The sequence below is a fragment of the Vanellus vanellus genome (assembly GCF_965231255.1).
Source record: "Vanellus vanellus genome assembly, chromosome: 6".
In the NCBI taxonomy this organism is placed as follows: Eukaryota; Metazoa; Chordata; class Aves; order Charadriiformes; family Charadriidae; genus Vanellus; species Vanellus vanellus.
Window position 1 is genome coordinate 33,404,594 of NC_138911.1, and position 24,617 is coordinate 33,429,210.

At 43.1% G+C, this 24,617-nt stretch overlaps 1 protein-coding gene across 1 annotated transcript in view; it reads right to left on the reverse strand.

The window, feature by feature from the left end:
• SUSD6 (sushi domain containing 6) overlaps positions 1-24,617 on the reverse strand; it is an 81,889-nt gene that overhangs the window by 25,284 nt on the left and 31,988 nt on the right. The window contains exons 3-4 of the mRNA XM_082485640.1: positions 18,785-18,972; positions 14,245-14,274 (exon numbers count right to left, since the gene is read on the reverse strand). Coding sequence (XP_082341766.1) covers positions 14,245-14,274; positions 18,785-18,905 — 151 coding nt within the window. The 5' untranslated portion in view covers positions 18,906-18,972. The remainder of the gene's footprint in view (positions 1-14,244; positions 14,275-18,784; positions 18,973-24,617) is intronic.

Below are 24,617 nucleotides of genomic sequence, written 5' to 3' on the forward strand. Positions count from 1 at the left end.
GGATCCTGGAGACTGATCCAGCAAGCCCCATTTCTGTGAAGAGGCAGCTCACAAGCAGATCATCTGACACTTCCAAGAAAAACACAAGATCCGCAAGATCCCTTAACACGTAGGACACCCCATATCCTAAAAGCTGACGCCATATATGTTCACAAGTCACTCTTTTAGGGAGCTGAAGAAAGCACCTCTTGCATGGGGCTGCCCAGAAAGAGGGTTCAGTTAGTTCTGAGGCACTAGACATTCACACAAGGCTGGTAGATATGGCACAGGGCCTTCAGGAGACCTGTGCCCTTCCTGAAAGGCAGCTGAAGGGCACACCAGTTGTTCAGGCCACTGACTCCAGCCCACTCTCAATCACTGTGTCTACATCTGAACACTTCCCATGCTAACTAATTCAACATCTCTACTACCATTTCTAGACCATCATCCAGCCTTACCTCCATGTCTCCTGTACAATTCAGTCTCTCTACACTCCATGAATTCCCTGAACCGCAAAGTCTCTCCTCCTCATTTAAATAGATGATTCACAAGTTCATCCATTTTTTCTTTCTCCCTGCAGCAGATGTTCAAATTTCTCCCATCACATGCTCTGGATTGTAGTTCAGTATAGAGGCAATAAACCACCAAGCCTTATGGCCAGATGGAGTTTACCAGTTGACACAAATGAAGACCCCAGACACAGTGAAAATAAACAGTACACAGATAGTGCCTGTACACCAACTGTTTCCGAGATGTAGTAATTCTATGCCAGAGTACACCACAGTATCTTTTCAGCTGCTCAGGGGAGCTCCGTCTACCAGAGGGTTTGGTGAAAATACCCAGACAGTGCTTATAAGTTTCTTAGCAGTGGAGGGAAAGCTTCCCATTGAGATCTGTTTACTGTACGGTTCAACCTCTTGTCAGTTAGTGAAGTTTCTCACACAAAGGAAATGGAAGCCTCAAAGAAATCATGCTAAAAATAGTAGAAATGCTGCCCCCCAGAGAAACGCACTCAGGAAGTCTCCCTAGTGTGTATGAAGACTCCTTGAGAACACTTATTTAAGAGATATGTATTTTTATGCCTGAGAACTGGTGGGGAAAAAACAACAGGGAGGAAGGTTATTTTGATGTTGATAAATTACTGTCCAGACAGTAAAAGAGAGTTCCATCTACCAAGCCTATCAGTTACTATTCTATAACTGATCTCTTTTTCACACCAATATAGAGAATTTCAGAGAACAGCACCCCATTTAATCAGGAAGAATAAGCATTATAGTGGCAACAATGTAAACATAAATTGGAGAACTCCAAACCCAATCTTGATCACTTGGGTCAAATTTGCTAGGAACACAGTGTCTTGAACATACACCATCTAGGAAGCCTAGGGATCAACAGCAGATACTACAAAGCAATTCTGATACTAAAGACAGAAACAGTATCTCCTTTACCCAGAGTTTTTCTGGTTTTGTTCATTTTTTTCCCCATCTCCTCCATATGATTGTGAAAAATGGGATTTGAAGTCTTTTAGGGGAGGGAAATAACAGAAAACCCACTGTTTTACTAGTAAGGCAACAGGCACTACAGAGCCACATTTAGCAGGCAGCAGGGAGCTACCAGGACAAGATTCCATGGCCTGTTCTTTCAAATGTCTGATAATTTTCCTTTCCTTTTCCTGGGCTTCCACCCCCACACAATTTGCTCAGCGCAGGGGAGTTATTCCTTCTCACCAGATACATCCCATCAAGCACTGACACTGTCAGAACTTTCTTCCCATTGCCAACACAATTATAGTCAAAGACTGTCCAAAGGCTGTTGCATTCAATTTCACAGTGCTGATCATGTTAGACAGCCTGCAGTGCCACCCTTTATTCTGCCCCTTGTCCACCCCTGCCCTTCCTATTCACTTTTAGAAAAGGCTATTTTAGCCATACTTAGGATCTAGGATGCTACTCATAAGAACAGCTATATTCTAGCAGTTGACACAGAGAGCAGAGGACAATACTGCTAGGAGACAGCTTAGCCTCAGTGGAAAGCAACTTAAGTTTGAAAAAGAAGGGAGAAGTATTAAAAGTATCTGCTTCCCAGCTGGACTTCCTCATAATAATTTGTATCTTTCATCAGGGTATTAATGAAATACTGAACAACTCTCCTCCCAAACTGGTGCTCCTCCTCCCGAGTCTGACCACACATCCTCCAGCTAACACCACATTCCCTCCGTGTGTACATTGAAGAAACTTCTAATACCTCACAAGATGATATTATGTAGGGATCAAAGTACAAAAAGCCCTTTTCCAAAACATCTGGATTAGATCTTTTTACCAAATACCTAGGGATCTCAAAGTTACTGTTTCTAAAATACATGTTCAAGACCTAGCACTGCCAAGAAATAGATTTTTCATTCTCCCCAAGGGTTACCCAACGACAAACCTTAAAATAGGTTCTCAGTTCTTAAATGGATGCTGCAACCGTGCAAAAGGCTATTTTGTGGCTAAACACACCATTATACTGTGTCAACTCCCACCAGAAGTAAAGGTAACTTCCCAAGACGTAGAAACAGAATTTAATGTCCAGAAAAGGAAGGTGTTCCTCAAAAGACAGACCCACTGTTCTTCTCCACCCTTTTTTTCTTGGCATTTTGCCTGAGGACAAAGAGAGCAAAGGCCTCCCAAGCCCTGGGAAAGGTCACCTGGATTATGACACTGGATCTTCTTTTCTCCCCATTTTTCTTCCTAGTCAGTAAGGCTGAGTGGAAAAGGGAAAATTCCCTTCATTGATGAGGTGGGTGGAGGTGTCTGTCTTATATGTAATGCCATGATCTACTTTCATAGCCCTGCCCCCACAGCATCAGAACTTAAAGCCACGAACGCAAATCACAGCAACCTAGTTATTGCACATCAAAGCTGTCACTGTCACTCTTATTCTCAGGGTGGAAGAGACAATCAGACAGTTGACATTTACTCTTCAGCTCACAGGGTAAACAGAAAACAAGTCCCAGTATCTCTTCTGCTGCTCTGGAAATACACTGGTCCCCTGCTATCGTGCAACAACCACTGCCAGCCTAGCATCCCTTCTGCAGTAATTCCACAGGGAAGAGCAAGCTACCCAACCACACCTATGTTTTCCTCTTAACAGCTGTGCTTTTTGAAGTTATCCCTTCCTGCTCCTCTTAAACTCCGCATCAGCAATGAAAGTCATGCCCAGCATGTAGAACACACTCCAACAAGAGCATTCCTCCATAACACAGGCAGTTTGTGATCATATACCCTCTTATACAAGGGCATATATCTCTGCCAATTACAGAAACTGCTTGCGCTGGAAAGCAAAAACACATTTAAAGCTCTAATTCAACAGAATTAAAACAGTTTGAAAATAAGAAACTCTCATTATGCAGCAGGCAGAACTACATGGACTACTATTATGTGTTCTGAAGATCACTGCTTGGAAACTTCTAATCCCAGTCTAGCACACTTACTGGCAACATATTTCCAGTCTAGACTCTGCAAAAAGCTCCCAGAAAAGTAGTTTTTCCACAATGTTCCATTCTGAGAGGAGGTCATGCAACTGTATGTACAAAATTAGGACATGTTAATGGACCTGGCACTCCCCAGCTAAAATGGTTAAAAACATTCAAAAACAAGGTTCACGGCAATGGGAACAATGTGAAAACCCGCTTGAGCAGTCACAGGTTACTAGACTGAAGTAAGTTCCTATCTAGGAATGCAAAATACCCGCACAGACAGAATTATGTTGTAGTCAAGGAGATCTCTGGGGCTGCAGTAGCCCACAGGAACAAGAAGGATGATTTTGCAAGAGGTGCTCCTAGGACAAGAATGAACAGCTACTTTTGTCCTATAGCACCTGTATTGGCTCCAGTCAGAGAACATGCTTGTTCCACAGTTGAGCACCTGATGAGACTGACCAAAACATGGCATGTTGCTTTCAAACACTCCTCCTGATGACTTGACAAAAAGAGTCACTAAGAAAACCGCAAGAAACTGCCTCACCATTGCTCCATAAAACTGCTTTATTCAGCACACTATTTTCTAATAAATCATGCCCTGGGGAGCCCTGACACTGGAGCTCATGCTAATGCTGACAATAACAGAAGTGCCTCTTGCTACTGGGCAAACTGGGAACATAGAAGCATCTTTCCAGGTAGAATTTCAGTGAGAGAATTAAGCTTCCCTGCATCAGTATTCACGGCCGAGCCAGCTCTGGCAATGTGTCTCATCACAGAATTGGACAAGCTGGAAATATGAAGCTCTCTTGTACTGCCAGTAGACTTTTAGTACAGATAATTATTATTATCTGGGGGTACATACACACCAAGAGGAAATGAAAATTCATATGGCTCTACCCTGCCTTCCTGAAACAACTCAGAACGGGTTGCCACCATTGCAAATTGTTTAAGGGAATGGATTCGTGCCTTCTTCCAAATGCTGCCTCAATCTACTTACTAGTCCAGTAACATTTGGAGAAAGCTAGCTTCAGTCTCCCTTCGTGGATTTCCAGATGTTACTCAGTTGCTCTGTTACTCAGAGTAATCTCATGTTACTCTGTCACCATGGGAATTTTGCAGCCCTCCTTTGGTACTGTATTGCCTGCAAATTAAGGCAGCAGGATCTAAATCCCTCTTTCAGATTGTTAAACACACTGGGCAAAATTTTCAGCAGTGCTTGCATGACTCAAAACATCCTCTCCCAACCAGTGGGACACAAGCACTTTGGAAAATTTCATTTGATGGTAAACGTATCTGACATCAGAGCCATCCCACCAGATACCTTCCCTAATTTAAAGAAGATGCAGTGCTATTTTTCTTTACTATTTACTTGCTTAGTTGCCATATCACTTTATAAAGACCAGTTTAAGCTGACAAAAGAGCAAACAATTTAGTGGAAACTAAACTATACCATCAAGAAAGGAGGACTTTCTGACACAAGCTTTATTATACGAAGATCCTTTTCTGGCATTCTGCCCCATCTCCTTTCTTCCAACTCATGCAGTCTTGCTGCTTGTTACACAGAATCCCATTACTCTGTTCAGCCATTTCCTTTCCATATTTTTCTCTATTTTATGCTGACGGGAACAAAAGAAAGAACAACTTTATTATAAGGATCTATTTGGAAATTGGTATCTTGCTTGTTCCCTGCATTTAGAATTGCATCTTCTTGCCCTGGTTTCTCCCCTCCCAGTACACCAGAGGCATATTAATTCAGTTCTCTTAACATATACAGACACAAACCACTTGCAACAGGGGATGTAGCAGTTAAGTTCTTACATCTTCAATTATTTTTACTGAATTGCCTCCTCTTCTTTTAAAAATTGCAGTCTTGTTAAAAGTACATTTGAAAAAACCCACAAGTTTGCTACCAGCTATTTCCAAGTAATTAAATTCATTAATCCAAACGGGGAGCAAGGGAAATAAAACTACTTTCTCCTTCATGCTTTTTCCCCTCGTCTTACTCCATAATAATTATAAATGCTGTTATCCCATTTAATGTTATGACCAGCACTTAATAATTCTAGTTTTTGCTGCCCTTATCTTTCTCTTGCAAGCCTTAAAACAGTAATTGCCCTGAAATTGGAAAGAATGACAGAGGGTTCCCCCCGAAGTAAACCTAAAATTTGATTAGCCCTTCAGAAAGCAGGCTGTTTGTTGCTTCCCGCATTCTTTAGTTCCTAGGTTTTTAGTTTACAGCATTCAGATTTACAGTTTTAACTTTTTCTCCAGCCTACTTCCACCATAATACTGAATATTTCATTTTTATCATTTGCTACTGGAAAAGGTGTTTCGAAAAGAGGATGCAGAAACTCACACATCCCCAAACCAGCCACGCAAAGACACACAGCAGCTAAGTTTAACCGCAAATTCAAAAGCCTGTACAACTAGAGCTGGTTGCGCAGTGACTCAGTGACTAACTTCCCAAGGAGGCATCTGGCAGATTTGCATAGCTGTGCCTGCTGGTGCATTTGCAGAAACAGAAAAAATGAGAGGACAAGACAGAGTGACCATAGCTATTTGCAACTCTGCCACCCTCTCCTTTCTGTCCAGCTCGCTCGAGGCATGGGTCACCCAAAAACACCACCCTTGCTCAGTGCAAGTTCAATTGAGCATCTAGCGTTTAAGACACTCCATCCTTGTTGGAGTAGCTTATAGACAGAAGCGTGCTCTACAGAAATAAGCAGACTAGAACAGGCCTGGAGACTGACAGAGTTAGAAATACACTGAATAAGCACACACACCTTGTCAGCAGCCCCCACAGTCCTGGAAGGCCTTCCACAGTTCCTGTTTTCACACTGAGAAGTTACAACGCTTCCCTTCCTCAGCACACCAAGTACCCTGTGCCATGTTTACAGAGGAAACTGTACTTCTGCTTCTCCTTGATGCCCTGAGGGACAGCTTATCTATGGCCCAGGCCAGCCATCTCTCTCAGGAAGAGCTACGCCATTCTTCCAGCCGGTCTCTGGCCGTTTGTCCCCTTGTAGGAGCCGTGACTCACCGCATGAGGCCTGGCTCATGGCTGCTCCCAGCGCAAGGGGCAGCCGTGCCCCAAGCCAGCACTGCTTTGCAAAACCACTTGGGTCAACTATGCCCTGCATCAACAGGCAAGAGAAGTCCTTATGGGCAAAGGCAAAGATTAAGCCCTGTGAACACTTCAACCTACACATATAATAATGTCTCTTCAAAACACACCTTTCCCTTCTTATTCAACAGTCCAATACACACAGCACTAGCATTACTGCTCAGGACAAGGCTCCAGCCAACTGCCAGCATTTTCTGCTACATGCCCTCCAGCCATGCTCAGCACTCAAGCCAAAGGGCTTCTATTTTGGACACTGTGGGCCAGCCACTAATCTTAGGACCCATACATGGTTGAAGAGGTTGCACAAAGTGCTCTTGCCTCTCTCTGGTAGGCAAACAAGACAATTCCCTTTGTTCTCTTGCCCCAGGGACCAGACGACCACCCCACCTGGCCCAACCCATCACTTCTACAGCTAATGAAACTAGAGAGGAGATGGCAACTGCAGGGATTTTTCACTAAAGCCCAGTGTATGTAGGGCCTTAACTCAAGTTTCCAGCACAAGCAACATCAGAAAGGGAATGTGAACTCAGCGAAAGGACAAAGATCAACTGAATATTGATCTGAGGTAAGGGTAATGCGGAGTTGCAAGAGTCAGGAGTTAACTTTCACCAGAGGAGTTTTTGTTTTTAAACAAGACCTTATGAAAATACAATCATTTTCCCAAGGAACCACTCTGAAATCCTGTGCCTGCGCACAGAAAGTGGTTTTTGGTACCACAAGAGGTGTAGAAGACAGAAAATGAATAGGATGCATGTGTTGCCCATTTCCTTTGGTTGAAATACACAAGACAAGCCAGTATAATTACCTTAACTTCCTTCTGTAAGCATGACTTCAGGTTACCTCTCTAGCATACAGTTGTGATCCCAACACACGCCCTTCAATTTAACATTTAAATTATGAAATTCACACAGTCACTCCAAATCAGCAAGAAAGAATGCTATCAACAACTTCACATCTACCAGCCCACATTTAAGCCAATAAACAACCAGCTTCCTCACAACAGCAACAACCCACTTTTAGCATGGTGTGGCCACCTTCACCAACCCTTCAGTATCCACACACAAGGCGGGAAGGGGGGGGAAGGGGGAGGAAGCAGAGACAGCCCGAAAGCATCTATTCAAGTAACAGCTAAAATATCCTCCCCTCAGAACCTGGGGGCTGGGGTAATCCCCTCTTTGAAATGCTAATGTCGTTACAACCATAGCACCAGAAGACAAGCTGTGGGGCTTGGGTGACAGAGCCTCTGCTGTGCCCTTACACAGATGATTTAAGCTGGGCCTTTTGTAACTCTCCTCCCCAAAGCTCCCTGCCCGGCATCATGCTTGACAGGAGCTGCAGCTGCCATCCGACCCTCCCGAGGAGCAGGGGTGGAAAGATCAAGCTGATGAATTCATGCGTGCCAGGCAGGGGCCCGGGGCACAGCAGCCGTACGCCACAGCCTTGTGTTCTCCAAACACGCGCATGGGGACAAAGATGGGCTCAGGGAAGACTTGAAAAAAGGCAAAGCAAAAGGTCCCTAACTGCTCTCTTGCTACTGCTAAACAATTGCACGACAGTAAAACATGTTACAGCTGGTCATTAAACTGGGCACAATAGATACTGGTATAGGAGAGCCCCGGTCAACGAAAATACTCAACATAAATACATCTATCCTCACAACCCCAGGAACCAGCTCAGCCTCAGACAGGAATCCCTCCTATGGAGAAAGCTACTCCAGAGGGATGGAGAGCAGCCGACTTCCCTTCAAAAGCAACTGGAACTAGCTGCTGTGGGGAGATGGGAGACCAGACCAGGCACCACAGGTTTCATCCTGCCACCATACAATATGTAACAACCGACAGATGGTTACCAGAGGGCTTTCCAGTTTTGTTTGCAATTTAGCATTCAGTTTTCATTGCCTCTGATACCAGTCAGGAAATCACCAGGGAAAACCAATTTCAAGTAATGATTTGGTTTTAAATACTACGGGATTTGCCGAAAAAGGTGTTTCCTACAACTTACTGTTTCCCACCATCTCCCAGAGAGCCTCCCACTACAGCAGAAAAATGGAGAAATGGAGACCATCACCACAATGGCTGAGAAGTAAATCAAGGTAAGTTTAACACCAGCTGAAATACAGGTTAACTGGAAAAGCAAGCTACAGACTGAAATATTTGCCATTCACAGTACAGCAATTCCCACTTCATTATGAGATTGGGTGAAGATAATCTAACACTATAGAAATCATGCTTAAGAGCCCCAAATCCTTCTGCTGGAAAAGAAACAGGAACTATCTCACCTTGAAAGTTCAGTCATCCCACTGCTGCTTACGTGTTTGAACTCCTGCCTATAGAAAAGAACCTGCATTTAATGAGGAGGCCAGCCTCTATTGCTACAGAAAGAAGAAAGGTGACAGACCACTCTGGAAAGGGAGATGTGTTTGGTTTTGTTTGTGCAGACTGCACACTGGCAAGCAGCTTTGAAATGCTGCCACCAAACCCAAATAATTTTCAAATGAAAAACACAAAAGCTTGAGTTCTGAAAGCACCCTCCTTTTGTGCTACTAACTAACCAATGTCAGGAGAAAAATTTCCTCCATTTAAAGCAACTAATTAAGTTAAGAGTTCAGTGGATGGAAACAGACTTTGTGATAGATGCTTCCCTGCTGTCAGAGGATGCAGAACAGACATTCATTTTCATTCTCTCAAATCGCTCCACGGCACCCGACGCGGCCAAGTGTGAAATATTCTTGACCTGCCTCAGACAAGTGGAAGGTGGCCAAAGGTATGCGGTAAAATAGTTAAGTCTCTGCTCACCCTGACTGCAGTCAGAGAAAGAATCTCCTTACAACACCACTAATTACCAGTTTCCACCAGTCTCTCTCAGTTTTACTGACAGCAAGAATCAAGGATGCTAAAAGCAGCTAAAAGGATGCTAAAACCTGCGCACCAGATGACAGGCTGCAATGTCCCCTTTCCTTCATCCAGTTGTACCACTGCCCACCCAAGGACTCAACTCTTACATGGGATCAGCTCATGACTGGAAAGAGCTGGTTAAAGTGGGACTAAACATGACCAAGGCAAGAAAAATACAGGCGGGGGGGGCGGGGGGAGGATAAATCTCCAGGGTGCTGGTAGACCAGAGTAGAGGCAGCACCAGAAGTCCATAATCCACACGTATGGTGACACACAGACCCCACCTGGAAAGCATCATCTCCACCAGGGAGCAATACCTTGGTGTTGATCCAGGGCAGCTCTAATAGGTTCATCTTTTTTACAGTAAGAGTTCCTCTACAGTGGGTGCAGCAGCCAAACAAATGCAGGATGGGGGAGAAGAACAAAGCAGCTTTTAACTATAAAACTGAACACAAACTGAGAAAAGCAGTACTTTTTGACAAAGTCACAGATATTCGTGTCCAGAGAAGGGCTACAAAGCTGGTGAAGGGTCTGGAGGACAAACCTTATGAGGAACGACTGAGGGATCTGGGGTTGTTTAGCCTGGAGAAGAGGAGGCTGAGGGGAGACCTTATCACCCTCTACAAGTACCTGAAAGGAGGTTTTAGAGAGATGGGAGCTGACCTCTTCTCCCTGGCAACAAGTGATAGGACAAGAGGAAATGGGTTCAAGTTATGTCAGGGCAGGTTTAAATTGGATATTAGGAAGCATTTTTTCACTGAAAGGGTTATTAAACATTGGAATAAGGGTTATTAAACATTGGAATAAGCTGTCCAGAGAGGTGGTGGATTCACCATCCCTGGAGGTGTTTAAGGGTAGATGAGCTGCTTAGGGACATGGTTTAGGAGTGGTGTTTTTATCGGGGTAGGTTAATGGTTGGACTTGATGATCTTAAAGGTCCCTTCCAACCTCACTGATTCTATGATTCTATGATTCTATTTCTCTAAATATGGCAGCAACTTCCACTTGAAATTCCTCCCTATGTCTTGTTTCACACACAGTTGCTATATTGGTCTTTTGCAGTTTCTCACACTCTCCACATCCCCAGCCATGATGTTAAAGCATTTACAGGCAGACACAGCCAGTGCTCCAGTAACTGGTATCTTCACCCTGCTCTGCTCCTGCCTTGAAGAGATTCCTGCCTTGAAGCTTCAGTCCCTGGAGGGCACACACACTTTGTAACCCTCAAGTTCTTAAACTTTCTGCCAGCGTCTCATTAGTCAGTCCTGCTGCATATAGAAGAGCATCAAAAGCCCGATTGTGTAAAGGCATATCCTGCATCCTCCTGCATTAAGACACTCTTACCTAACTGTTAAAGAAAAATAAACACACACACATATATATATTTCTACTAGAGTCTGCCCTCCCAAGGCCATACTGTTCTCAACCATTCTAATCCACTTGCATAACTAAAACACTTCCTTGTTTCAGGACTTACACTACTTAACCATCAAGCCACTAATTGGCTTTTTAAACCACCAAGATCTTTTTCACAACTCCACCTGTGGAAACCTTCGCCTTCCTGTTTTGCTGCACCCTGTTTCCCTCTCCTCTCCTTCCTAGAATTTTGTTCTCCCCTGATCCTCATTCATGTTCAATCTATTCTACCACCTTCCTACAAACCTCCATTCACTTCTAGTCCTTCTCTGTCCCTCAAGAATCCCCAGATAGATCCATTTCCTTCAAAATATTCTAGTTCTACCTAAACCAGAAAAACTTCACCTGCTCTCTCAGCAGCTGACATCTCTGCTGAAAAAGAAGCAGATGAAAATGCAAAGTTGCCTAAACAACAAAATTGGTATGATCACAAAACAGTTTTATTCTTTTTCTGACAGAGTTTTATCGATGCCTAAGGGCATGTCTGACACAAAACTTGTTATACACCGTGTTGATCTTTTTCTCAGGACACAGGAAGTGTTCTTCCAGCCAGAAGAGCAGCAGCAGCCTCTGGCTTTCTAGTTATGGTTCTGCATGTGTCAGGCCTACCATGTTTCTTCCCCATCTGTAGGTTAAAAACTCAAGACAATGCCCACCAGAGGTGCTTATCTCACTCAACAGCAAGGCCACACTTTTCAAATCAGACATGCCTCTCCCTTTACTGACAAAGTAAAAGAGAGATCTCAAAAGCAACAGCAATGTTTCTTTCTGCTCTCTAACAAGAAAGATCTTCCTTATCGAACTAAGATGGCTGGCTAGACCTTAAATGCTGAGTCCGCAGGGTTTAAAGATGCTCTTTTGTTACCCTACTATTCAATTCTTTGGCTTCTGCTTCCCCTGAAATACTTCTTACTACACCAACCAGATAAAAGCACTCATCCTTGAATTCACAGCATTGGCCCTACAGAGAAGGAACACAGAAGGCATCTCCACCCAGCAGCAGCCAGCCCAAGGTACACAAGCAGTGAGGGAGCATCCCCCACAACCTCTTGAGATTAGGCTGTCTGAGCACAGAAGCTCCAAAAGTTCCCCTCCCCTTTCCATAAAAAAAAGGATCACTGCACCAGGCTGGCCAAAAAGCTCATTTTATTCAACAGTTTAGCAACAAGCCCCCTCTAGCTCAATCTACCTAGCACATCCCATAACTCATCTAAGTGGCCCCATACCTAAGGGGTTACTTCAAACCCCTTCAATGACATCTGGAAGCAAGCAATTCGCCAGTCTTCAAACGATTTGCAGAAGCAGAGCCTCAGGGGAATTCCTGCTTGCAGAGAGAGATGAACACTCCTCAGAGGTTTCAGTTCATTGAAAGGAAAATGTTTTTTTTTTTTTTTTTTTTTTTTTTAGATGCAGATCAGTGCACACTGATAAGCAGGTACAACCTCTTGAGACAATGCCATAATCCTGTCACTGGATTCTAATTACTCTCATGAAGGTACAAGCATTTTTGAGCTTGCTGTTCAAGTGCCTTCAGCACCCTACCTTCACTCTTGACTATCAGCAGCTTGTTACCAGCAGTGTTTCAGCAATCCTCATCTAGACACAGATTGCTGGGTTTAAACACAGGGCCTTGACAGATTCAGCCACAAAAGCTGAAGACTCAGTCTACAGCTACCCACCTTGCCCTACCACTAGTTTCCCCCTTTATCACCGATGTAAGCATGATGAGGACTTATCTACTTCACAGCTTTACACACCACACACCAGCTACTCCAGCAGTATTTGCAGTAACAGCCCAGGCTGAAGTCTGCCACAGTTCCAGAGCAACTTTACTTCTTTTCTGCCATGCCTGCTGCAGAGTCAGTAATAGCTGGCAGCATAAACAGGAGGCGGTAACTGCTTGCGCTGCTGCAGTTAAACATAAGGGCTGGAGAAGCAATGGCAGATGTGGGTTGCACAGATGAAAAACATTCAACATAGCCTCAGCTGCAATGGTAACCAGTTTAGGACTCAAAAGGGACAGAAGCAGCAAAGGAATTGTCAAATGGCACAAGGTGATAGCGAGCAAACTTTCTTCTGTCCCGCTGTCAAGATTTTTCCCATGAGACTAGGGACAAACCTAAATTCTTTCCAAATGATTGGCTCAAGTAGATAAAGACAAAGGAGACTCAGTGACAGAAGGAAGCTGCATAAGACAACAGACAAGTCTGTATCTTCAACCTAGTGGCCATCAAGGGGACACCAGGACGGTGATGAGTCAGAACCTGGACTGAAGTTCACAAATACTTTCTCTTGAAGAACAAACTATGCCATTCAGCACCCCTCCTGCTTCCCTCTACAATGAGGCTCCTACCAGTTTCCATCTTTCTCGTTCTAGCCCAGGAAGCTAAGGTGAGTTGAACCAGACAACTCTTGAGTTATTTCCTAAAGCAGCTTATTTTCCTGCTAGCAACGCATGGCCAAGAACTGAAAGCCCCTTAATACTAGGTGTGTGTACCACCAGTCTTGCCAGGAGTAAAATTCAACCCCTGGATAAAAATCCAGGATTTGGAGGATTCCATCAGCTCTTCCAGCTCCCAACTCTCTGAAGACCAAAATTTGGTAGATGGTAAAATTCCCCTCCCACACCTTTAAATACTTCATTATGAATCCATTCCCCTCAGATTTTGTTCCCGATTCTGGGTTGGGTTTGTTTGGTTTTTTGTTTGGTTGGTTTTTTTTTTTTTTTTTTTAAGGAGAAGGGAAAGTTCCGACTAAACAGATCAAATTTCAGAGTTCAAAGTTTTACACAAAATTTTATATATTTAGAATAGATACAGAAGACAAATATGCTTCCCAATTCCTCCCAAAGTTATGTACATCCATAACATGCACACAGGAAAGATTTCCAAGCACAGGAAATGAAAAGCAGGAGTATCTAATGGAATATATCCACAGTCATGCACTGTGATGAGATATTCACCTTTCTTGATTAAAGGAAATAAAAGGGTTTTTGCCTCAGCTTACCCTCCCTGTCCTCTCAATCGTCTCTGGCAGCCTCTCAAAACTCTCACAAGCAGCATCTCTCTCTGCATTTTAATGAAATATTTATTCTATTTGTTTTTTCTTGACTTATTTGAAGTTAAATGCTATAGAAGGCACAGGGATCCCTTCAAGCAGAGTGAAACTTATGAAGTTGATCTCCCTCTCAAACTGAGGGCAGTCATCTTTCCCAAATACAAGGGACAATGGAAATGGGGCCCAAAGATGGATCTCAGCCTATCCAATACAACAAAAGTATAATGGGAATCCTAGCTCATAGCCACTTGTATTAATCAGTAAAACATCACACCCATTTCTCACAGTACAGCAGTGAACAAGAGTCTACTCACATGCAGGTCCTTTGGATTTGCTGAGCCAACCTAGGACAGACAAAAAGAAAACTCAGGATTACTATTATACTTGCTTTAATTCATCCTTCAACCATTAGAATTGGTTAAAATTAAATAAATTGTGTGTGGCTTTTTGAGATCCTTATTATTTCCTTCAAGCCACTTGCTTAAATAGCACTGCCTGATCAGTGTAGTAACAGTGCAAATATTATTATTAGACTATTATTATTAATAGTCTAATTCCGGCCCCATTTACTTCCTAGCCACCTTTGCTGCCTGGCCATTATTCTGCAGCTCCTCACCATGCTCTTCCATACTACTCTGCTCTTACTAAGCTCTCCAAAGGGACCAGAAAGAGGAATTGCACCTGAAAATGCTCCCCCTTCTTTTCATGGAGAAATACACAAGTCTTTGGGCTGACCCTGTAATTTCTCCAAACCCACACTTACATGAAGCATGCAGGTTAGAATCAAGATCCTTTGTTCATGTACAACACCCCCCCACATTTCTGTCTGGCCATCCAATGTTACAGTGTCCTTGTTTTCATGACCATTGAATTCATCCCTAGCTGTATCCCTGCAGCCTTCCTTTCAGCCACATAATTAGAGACAAAGGAAACCTCTGCTTTGCACAGATTCCCAAAGAATAGGAACAAGTCTGAATCTGCTCAATGACTGGAGTGCGCTCTAACAAGCTGTTCCATGCAATGCAAACAAATACCAGCGGTATCCAAGAGCTTCTGTGCAGAATAACCTTGGCACTGAAAAGACCTTAGAACAGCAAGCAGCAGATTGGCTGCATTTGCGTCAGAGACAACACATAGGAATGAAGTCGTTTCAGTTTATTCAAGCTCAATTTATCACTTTAATGGCAATCCTAGAAATTAAAGAGCTAGCTTTATTGCGTTTCACACGTGATCAGTCAACAAAAATCAGGCTGTGTCTAAATCTAAATGGACTTAGATTCACCGAGCCAGCATTATTATTAATTTTTAAAGGTTAATATTTAAACTCTCTCCTTTATAGGTATTGATATTTGCTTAATTCAGGACGTTTAATACTTTTACCAACACCTTCACTTGCATTTCCCAGGACCAGGTGATGCTATTATCAATAATAAAAGGCCCAACCTATGTTTTGATAGGTTTCTGACAGAGCTGGTTATGAATCTGAGAGAGATTACACCATTTGGAACACAAATGATAGGAAGCTTTCCGAGTATTTTAGAGAGTACATGTTAAAATATTAATGAACAACTTATTCTGATCTGCTGTCATCCTTCCAAAAATAGCCTGTCCAGACAGGAGGACCATTGTGAATGAGATATAAACACAAGGCTTTTGAGAGCTTGGGAATAACCTTACAGGCCAGAGATAGGAGGGGAAGGAAGGTGGGGGGAAATAGTCACAGCAAGAAAGAAAGAATGGACGAACATTATCTGTAGAAAAGCAGACAAAATGGTTGTTATTACTCCCCTGCAACACTTCAAAAATTCCCTATCTCTATCTACTAAGCACCCCGGCTCTTAGCTACATTCCAGATGAACCCTCAAAGAAAACAGAAGAGACAGACGAAGAACTAAGCCTCAGCATTTCAGGTCCTTGCTTTCCAAGTCTTCTCGCCTGCTCATTCCTTCATTGTTTCCCCCAACTAATCTTGGAGAACTTGCCAGACAGGAGAAAAAGGAACAACAGTGATAAAGCTCAAAAAATATTTTTGAACAGCACTGAAGTTTCCATAAATCCTCCTCTTCTGACACAGCTTCATTGCTTGCCCATCACCAAATGCTGCGTTCATTTTGTGTTAAAATATGCGCAGCACTTATTTTTATGTTCATGGCTATCTTCCTGTGAAAAAGGAAACCGTTTCCCCAAATTCTGCAGTGTGCTTAGTGACTAAGCAACTTATCATACTCATCTCATGGCACTCCAGGATATTTGGATAGATTGCTTGAGACAAAGTGCTGAAGATTTTTCTTAAAAATCCATGCATAAATAAAATCAATTTATTACCAGAGGACAGACCAGATGCTTGCTGACTGGAAATGAGTCTGCCCTCTGCATTAACCACGTGGCAAAGAGAATACATTTCTGTCCAGAACATGAATATATCTCTAAGCCTCCTGGAACTCAAGCAATAGAATTTCTAAACAGCAAAATTATTGCAATACAACATACATCATATTGTTTTAAACATATGAATCACAAAGCTCTGCTTTCTCACTCAGAGCTGAGCCAGCCATTGTCTCCATGCTTGTCTGTCTTTTTATGAGAACATTCTTTAGCTTTTGTAGCAATTGTGAGCACGTCACGTTGGCCCCGCATTCAAAATAAGCATTACCACCAAGAGATTTAATACAATCTCTTGCTTCATGTTAACATCGCCGTGCTCTGCCTGCTCTGAATGATTTTGCTATGTAAAGTAATGAAGTGAGGATGGTGGGGTGGTTGGGGGACAAAGATGAGGGAAAGATGATTTTCCAAGGGCCTCGCCAGTATTCTTTGTTTCTCCATCTGGCTCTCCGCTCCTCGGCTGACTTGCTCATTAATGTTACTCATGGCTGGCGTGCTGCTGCAGGTGCAGCTCTCCGGGACCATGACGCACCCCCATCCCTCCCAGCAATTGGCAGCTGGGTTGCTACCTCCCAGTCTCAGAAAACTTGTATATGGAAGCGCTTCTCAGTGAGCCCTTCCCCCTCCCCCAGGATTTGTTCCCCTGCATGTCTTGCCCTCTGCTGCTATGATCTTGGGCTCCCCTCTGCATGCACTCACTTTCTCACTCCCCCTGCAGGAAATGGTTCATGCCTAGCCACTGTAATCCTATTTAGCTGATGATCTGCCTTGATCAGTTTACCACAGCTGGTTTCAGGTCCTGAAGCAAAAGGAACACAGAAAGGGAAACAATGCAGAACCACTCTGGGGTCTTCTGACATGCTTAACTAGTGCTTTTGTTAATGTGACCGGATGCCTCAAAAATTATATTAAACAGGCTTGCCAATATTGCGGCTGCCTTTCCCCAGTCAGCAGCCCTGTGCAGCACAAGGCATTTGCATACTGATTACAGACTCAATTGAAGGTGCTGCAGTGTGTAATGGGAGTTTCAGACATGGACGGTGCACTCCAGCCCCAGGCTGGGAGGCATATCTGACAGGCTTACATCTGAAATGAAGCAGTGACATTATCACCAATAACAGCAAGACTGGAAAAAACAAGGATAGACCAGATCCAAAAGGACCTTGTCCCTTTCCCACTCTCACTATCACTTCTTGCCAATTTGCCACTCTCTAGCTTGTGTGTCCCCCACCCCTCATTACATACAAAGCCAAAATCAGGCCAGGAAGATATACAAGTCCGGGATATCCGATTTCCACAGCCTCTCCCTTCCAACTTGAAGGGCCAGATATACTAACAGGAGATCAAATCCTCCTCCAGCAGTTTCCAGCACCAGCAGACTTTTCCATATGGGATAACCTCGGCTTTGAGTGCATCTGGCAACTAACGTTTATTCTGCTCTACCACACAAAGGCCAAGTCAAGCTTCACTGATGCTGAAAAGTGTTGATCATGGGACATTTTCAGGTGCCATGATATGTCAAATAAATAGAATTTTTTAGAGTTATGTTGAGAACTGAGGTTTTATTTTCAAAGGTAAGTTGTTGCTCTACAATGCAACAGCTGCTGAAGTCAAATCTATGTGCCTTTTACGGACTAACCTCCTTTAAAGTTCTGTGCAAGAGCACACGAAGTTACTCCTTCCATCCCATGACACTTACAATCAGGCATCTCTCTACAGACAAAGACTACATCATGGCTGGTCTGAGAGAAAAAAAACTTATTTCAGGGTACACTGGGTAAAAAAGCACATACTTCACCTCATGTAGTACCTTGTGAGTATCCAGTATAATTTTCTTCTTCCACGCATTTCTGGAAGGCGGATTTCCTCATCTCTGCTAACATTTTACATATCATCCCATTGCGCTGCTATATATATTATTCACCACACTTGTCCATCAGACAAACATCAAGAAGGTAGAAAGAGGAGGAGGGGAAACTCAAGCAGCAAAGAGGATCTAACAGAGGGGTGCAGTTAGCAGGTGCTGAGGTGTCAGAAGATAGCACACAAGGAAACACTGAACAGATTCATCAGCTGTGCAAAGAGCTGAAGACATTCTGTGTTTCCAAAAGTACTTCACACGAGCACTTGCTACAGGGCATACAGATAAGAGTGTCTACATGAGAATCTCACACAAAATGTGGTCCATGCTCTTGAGACACTTCAGCTGCACTGAAGGGATGAGAATGGAGGGGAAAAAATCTGGGGGAATCAAAATGACAGGGTAAAGGACAAGCACTTATTTACTAATATGCAAGACTTGTTCAGTTCAGACACTGCCCTTTACTTAACAAGTAGTGATGTCTTGTGAATACTGAAAGATGTGTACAAAATGCATCAACCGTCACCAGCTTCCTCATAAAAATATAAGCCCACCTCCATACTTATACATCTCCCACTCCCTGCAGCATATGCAAAGGCATCACTTACCTGTGGCCTGTGTTTCCAAGATAAAGGTACCAAAGATAACTAGCAGAAGAAATAACCCATGGCTAGTCAAGGCAAGAGACGATCCTGTGTTGCTCTTTGGTGCTACCATTCCATGGCACATCTTTTACCCACCAAAGTTTCTTTTTTAAAAAATCCTGAAAGATCTGGTTGATCAGGAGCACTTCAATCTACAAAAAAAAAAAAAAAAAAAAAAAAAGACAAGGAAAGAAACAGTAAGTGTTGAGCCAAACACCTACATCATCTGGGGAGAGGGGGAAAAGGGGAAATTCAGAAACAAGCAAGAGCGACCTTTTGCATAGTAAGATTCCTAAATGCTAGAACAAGTATTCACAGTTCATGAGGAAACAGGAGCAGAAAAGGCAATCTTCTGCACAGAAAATAATAAAAGGAGCTGCATTTAGAGAGACCACAACTTTTCACTCACCCTCTAATATTTCAGGTATGAAGACTGCCTAACTTACAATTAATTTTAGCTTTTCCTTTCAAGGTAACCCCAGAGGATATAGCATCTGCAGAATTTGTCTCAAAATAACTTCAAGAGAGACAGTCTTCCTACACCCCCCACCACCTTTCAGAAGGTCTCCAAGAGTGTACTAGACAGCTAGGATAAATAAATCAAATGCTTCTTCAGCCACCTGGAGAGGCACAGCAAATCTGACAGCCAGCTGGCAGGCAGGCAAACACACGCTTATGAGGAAGAATGTAAAACAGCTTGCACACCTCAGGTATAATGTTCTGACAGTACAGAGCTTGGCAATTAAAATTGCAGGATGTGACACTGCTCATACCTGAGGACTGAGGGATTCAGCCATAGCCTATCAGGCACTGTCACAGCAAAAACAAACTCATACACAAACAACACAAAGCACTGTTGGGAAATCAAGAAAGCACAAAGTTGAATCCCTATTTTTTAGTGAAGGAAAAAGACCCAGCAGAATACATGCCCCACCAACGTAGTATACGGTTTTAGCCTGCAAAACCTCCAATGGTAACTTTGGACCTGGATGAGTAACAATATCACACGTGACTCCAATGCTCATGAAAGAAAGTTGGGACTAAAACAATCTGTGTGTACTGGTTTTATAGAGGAGGAAGGAGAAAACTGGGATAAAGACAACTGGGTGAGTGATGGAGTTAAAAAAACAAACAAACCAACCAACCACAGGGAGACACATTTCAATACTTCTATCATGCTATTCCTTACACAAACATCTAAAGGGTCAAAAAAAAAAAAAGTTGCAGAAATTAATGTTTCTTTACACTTGACCACAGGAATACTTTCAATTTTGAGGGAAACCCCATTCAGCCACAGCTTTTTCAGTTAAATGGATATTTATAATGAAGGGGGATTTTCTTTATTTTTGGTTTTGGGTTTTTTTTTTTGGGGGGGCCAAGTTTCCCATAGAAATTCAAAACTGCTGGATAACTCCAAACAAACCTGAGAGGTGCAAAGGCAGGTATCATACTCTTTCATACGCTGCGAGAACAGATGAGAGACCTGGATTAGTGCTCTTACTACTAGTGAAGGCAGTATGACTTTCAGATCCTTAAGTACTTCTGAGGTGAAGTCAACATGCCAGCACTGACCAGAGAAACACACAACTCCAACAGCCACAACTCACATTTCCCATTACTTAGGCAAAAAAGAAGCTGCATTATGGGAGGGAATATGTAGATTTGTCATTAAACCTGGAAGTCATGCTAGTGAAAAGAGGGTTTCCGTAGTTCCAAGTCACTACTTTGCTCATATTTCCTTCACAAAAAGGCTATCTTTAAGATTTGGATCTTACAAGTCAATTAGTCTCTACCAAAGAAGAATTCTCAGTCTGCATACACCCCCGCCTTGAAATGTCATGTCAAGATGACATTTAAACTGCCATGTGGCAAGTCTGGAGCTGATGCTACAATAAACTGTGTCTGCCCCTTTGTTTCTTGCTTCATTTGGAGGGGGAGGGAGAGAAGTGAAACTCCCAATCTATGCCTGTAGCATAGCCTATAGATTTCTCATCTCTTCCACAGACAAGGAGCCAATACTTTGTGTTCATCAAACTCCTACCATGCAGAAAGGAATAAGGATGCTGCCACTCACCTGCCAGAATTCCTTCAGCAACAGTCAGACCGTGGAATGAGAAAATACTCCTCTGTGAAGAATGCCAAGCCAGCTAGTCTGTACATCTGCCCCCTCCTCTCAAGTTAGATCTCCCACACGAATTTGAAGTTCATATTCAATTGGAAGAGGCCAGCATCTAGCCTATACTCCAGGCCAACAGCTGGCTGCTTTCTTCTAAGAGTCACTGCTCTACACCAAATTACAGCTCTGACAAAGCAATGCACCACCTTCAGCAAATGGCCCTTCTGATTAGATCAAGACAGGTCTGTCTTCCCCATTCCAATTTAATGAAGCCTCATTAGTATAACAAATTCTACAAGTCTTGCCAAGGTATCTTTTAAAGGTGCCCTTCCCTGCCGTTGGAACAGTGCTTGCCGGTGACATATCAGTGGCCCAAAGGAGAGGTAGGGAAGAGGGCATGCAATTATTACAGAATTTGCTGAGCCGCCTGAGGTGTGCTACCTTGCCCAGAGGCGTTTTCCTCTCCCAAAGAGTGCACGTGGACGCCAGCAGTTCCGTTCTGGTCTCTGAACAACAATCTAGAATAAAAAAGAATATCTTCTGGGGGAATCAATTATTGTTTATTCTCAGTTCACTAACAGATTGCTCCAAAGCACAGTGCTGTTTCTCTCCTTTCTTCTAAAGTTGGGCACAGTTTCCCAATCTCTTTTCAGCTACCAAGTCACTTGAATCACAGATTATCAGGGATGCTGTCTGTCAGAGGCCCAGGGCTGCCCCACAAGGAATGCTGTAAATTGCTACTGCTATGCCTACACTAACATCCCACTAAGCTGATTTAGTTCAGTGTGGAATTTGAAGGAGGCACAAAGGCAGCAAAATCATATAGTGGAAGATAGCATCAATAAACCCCTCAGAACTGTTAAAAGACAATAGGTACAGGTACCGCCTGTGAGGATCCTCCCTCCCTCAGGCTACAAGCAAGTTACAAAACTTGTTCCCAGCCTTGACTTTTCCTTGGCAAAATTAGAAGATGAAAGAGATTCTAGCTAGGTAAGAAGGTATCCTTTCTTCCCAGAGGGGAGCTGGTGGTTGGGAAGCTATTTAGACAGACATTCAATTCTCTGAAAGTCGACTGTTGTTTTAGCACATTCCTCTTACCTACAGCTCAGGGGGAAGCAGCTTTCATAAGAATTCTTCAGGCCTCCACCTCCAGAAGTCAACTGGAGTGCATTGTAGAGCGCACACATTTGTCAGAGACACACTCTCAGGGAGATAAGTTAACAATTCATGGATCCATGTGAATCAAAGTGATTCCCTGTTTACACACAGCATTAAGAACAGGCTGGTTTCTGTAATGGATCCTAGAAACAACGAGGCAGAAGCTGACAGTAGCATGAATATACTGAGTGAGGACACTTCAGACCTGTTGCACATGCCACAGCCTAGGCTGAAGGGTTATGGGAGGATTAAGTTTAAACAGAGATGTTTCCAAAGATAATATTTAGTATAACCAGCAGTTCCCATAAATATAGTGATGAGGGGAGGGGAAAGGAGATTCTTTTCTGTTAACAGTACATCAAGTCAATAGAGGTACTTCTTTTTCTTTCTTTTTAATGTGCACTTTGAAAAACACCTACTAAATATGGAAAAGAAAATAAACTATCCTCTGTGGCCACAAAGTCAACAGCTACACACCTTCTCAGGGAATGCCATGAACAAGGGAAAAAGCGCTCATTGCTTCTGAGTTACAGTCATCCTTGGCTCTTTCTTTTCTTGAAGTCTTGTCAAGCAACCTTCCCAGTGATGCTTCAGCATTATTCCCCCTCGCTGCACAGCCAGCCCTGCTTGCACAACAAGCAGTAGTTTGCTTCTACATGAACTCCCTGAAGCAGGCATCAGCTTCCACTGAAACCACGCAGGTCAGGCTTTCTTTAAACCGCAATCAGACATTTCCAAAGATGACGCACTCGCATATGGCAGGAGCTTTTTCTAAGCTAAGGTGTTTGGGGACCTCTGCCATTTATCTTCTAGACCTTCAGAAACTTCCAACTCATATCCCTTGATCCAAGATCCCTTTGTAAGCATGTGTACATTTTCCCGGGATTATGACTAATTTTCTGATTTTTCCCCATTTAGTCATAGCAGGACTCCTAGGTCCCCGTGGAAAAGTTCTTTGGAAGGTCATATGATCAGGACATGAAAGAGAGCCAGATTTGGGTAGTTCTGGTACACCAAGGACATGGGATGTCAGGAGAGTGGACAGGACAGTCTGAGGCTCTCCATTTCCTCAAGATGCCTGGCACAGCTGTGTCCCGTGTCACCATTGCTGAAAAACAGGTCTTTAACCTGGATTCTTCACAGTTTGTTTAGGGCAGCATTCAGTAAGTTTGGAATGCTACTGGCTTGCTTTTAAATACCACACTTGAAACTTGCAAAAAGAAAATTAGTTATCCTCATGCACAGAAATCTCTATTTTATCCACATAGTTTCTCCCTCACAGAATAATACCCAGAAATTGTTTGCTCTCTCTTGAATGCACACAGCAAAGATCTTGGCAGCAGAATGAGCGATGGGTGTGCACAGCATACCTTTTGAAAGGCTAAGCACAAGGATTGTTCTTGCCTCATGGTCACGCTGCAGGTGGAACCTAGTGTGAGCAGTGTGGCTCAGAGGATTCACCCTTAGTTGTTGGTTTTGTTGTGTCTTTGTTTTGACTGCTTTCAATGAGCAGTCAAGCTTTAAAACAAAAAAGTCATCCTCTTGGCTCCTTCGTAAGAAAAAGTACAGAAAAATAAAGTCTGAGTGCCAGCAAAGGAAAGAAATCCCTATTTCTACTTACTTTCTGTAGCTAAACCAGTTTAATTGAAAGCTTTTAGAAACAGAACTGTATTTTTAACATTTTGGGATAACTTCACAGTTCAATTAAACTGTACAGTTAAAGTAGACACAAAGGAAAAAAAAAAAAACAACAACAAAGCATTCAAAGTGACCTGCAGGTAGTTTAGAAAAATCTTAATCATCTGACTTTTCAGCACAGCCAACTCTCAATTATCCCGTATAATTGGAAAAGGTGGAAGACAGTAAATAAGAGAAACCAAACAACCCGTGTAACACTCCATACACACACACACACTCAGAGTAACCAGATGATTTAGAATATGTGTGTTTGGTAGCTTCATTTTACACCTTCATCTTTGAATTAAGAAAAGCAGATTTCTGCATAGCACAGTCACAGCATAAAGCAGAGGGCTGAATTGCACATATCCCTTGCTAGAGAGGAATCACTGGGGCAGACTGAGCTGCTTATTCCAGACACCAAAATCATCGCACATCCCCCTGCAAAACAAGACCTAATTGCAACCTGTAATGGGACATGAATTGTTGGGTTTCCTTCCTCATTCCCCAACTGTGCTACAGGGTTTAGCCTATGACCTGCAAATTCATCTGTTTCTGTCACAAATATCTTGTTTTAGCTTTCACCTCCTCTCTCTCATAAAGGTTTCTAAAACACCAGCGCAATCGTTGGTGATGCAGAACTACCATTTTCAAGAGGAGACACTAGAGTTTCCTCAGAAAGAAGCTTGCTGGACAGGCTAAATTCTAGAATTCCATCTTAATCTCTGATAAATGGCATATGTCTAACTCTCCAAAGGCCTACTAAGGCACACTTAAGCTTTAAGCCAGGAAACTAGATTTTTCACTACCAGATAAACAGTCCCTTACAACTGGGAAAGTCACACC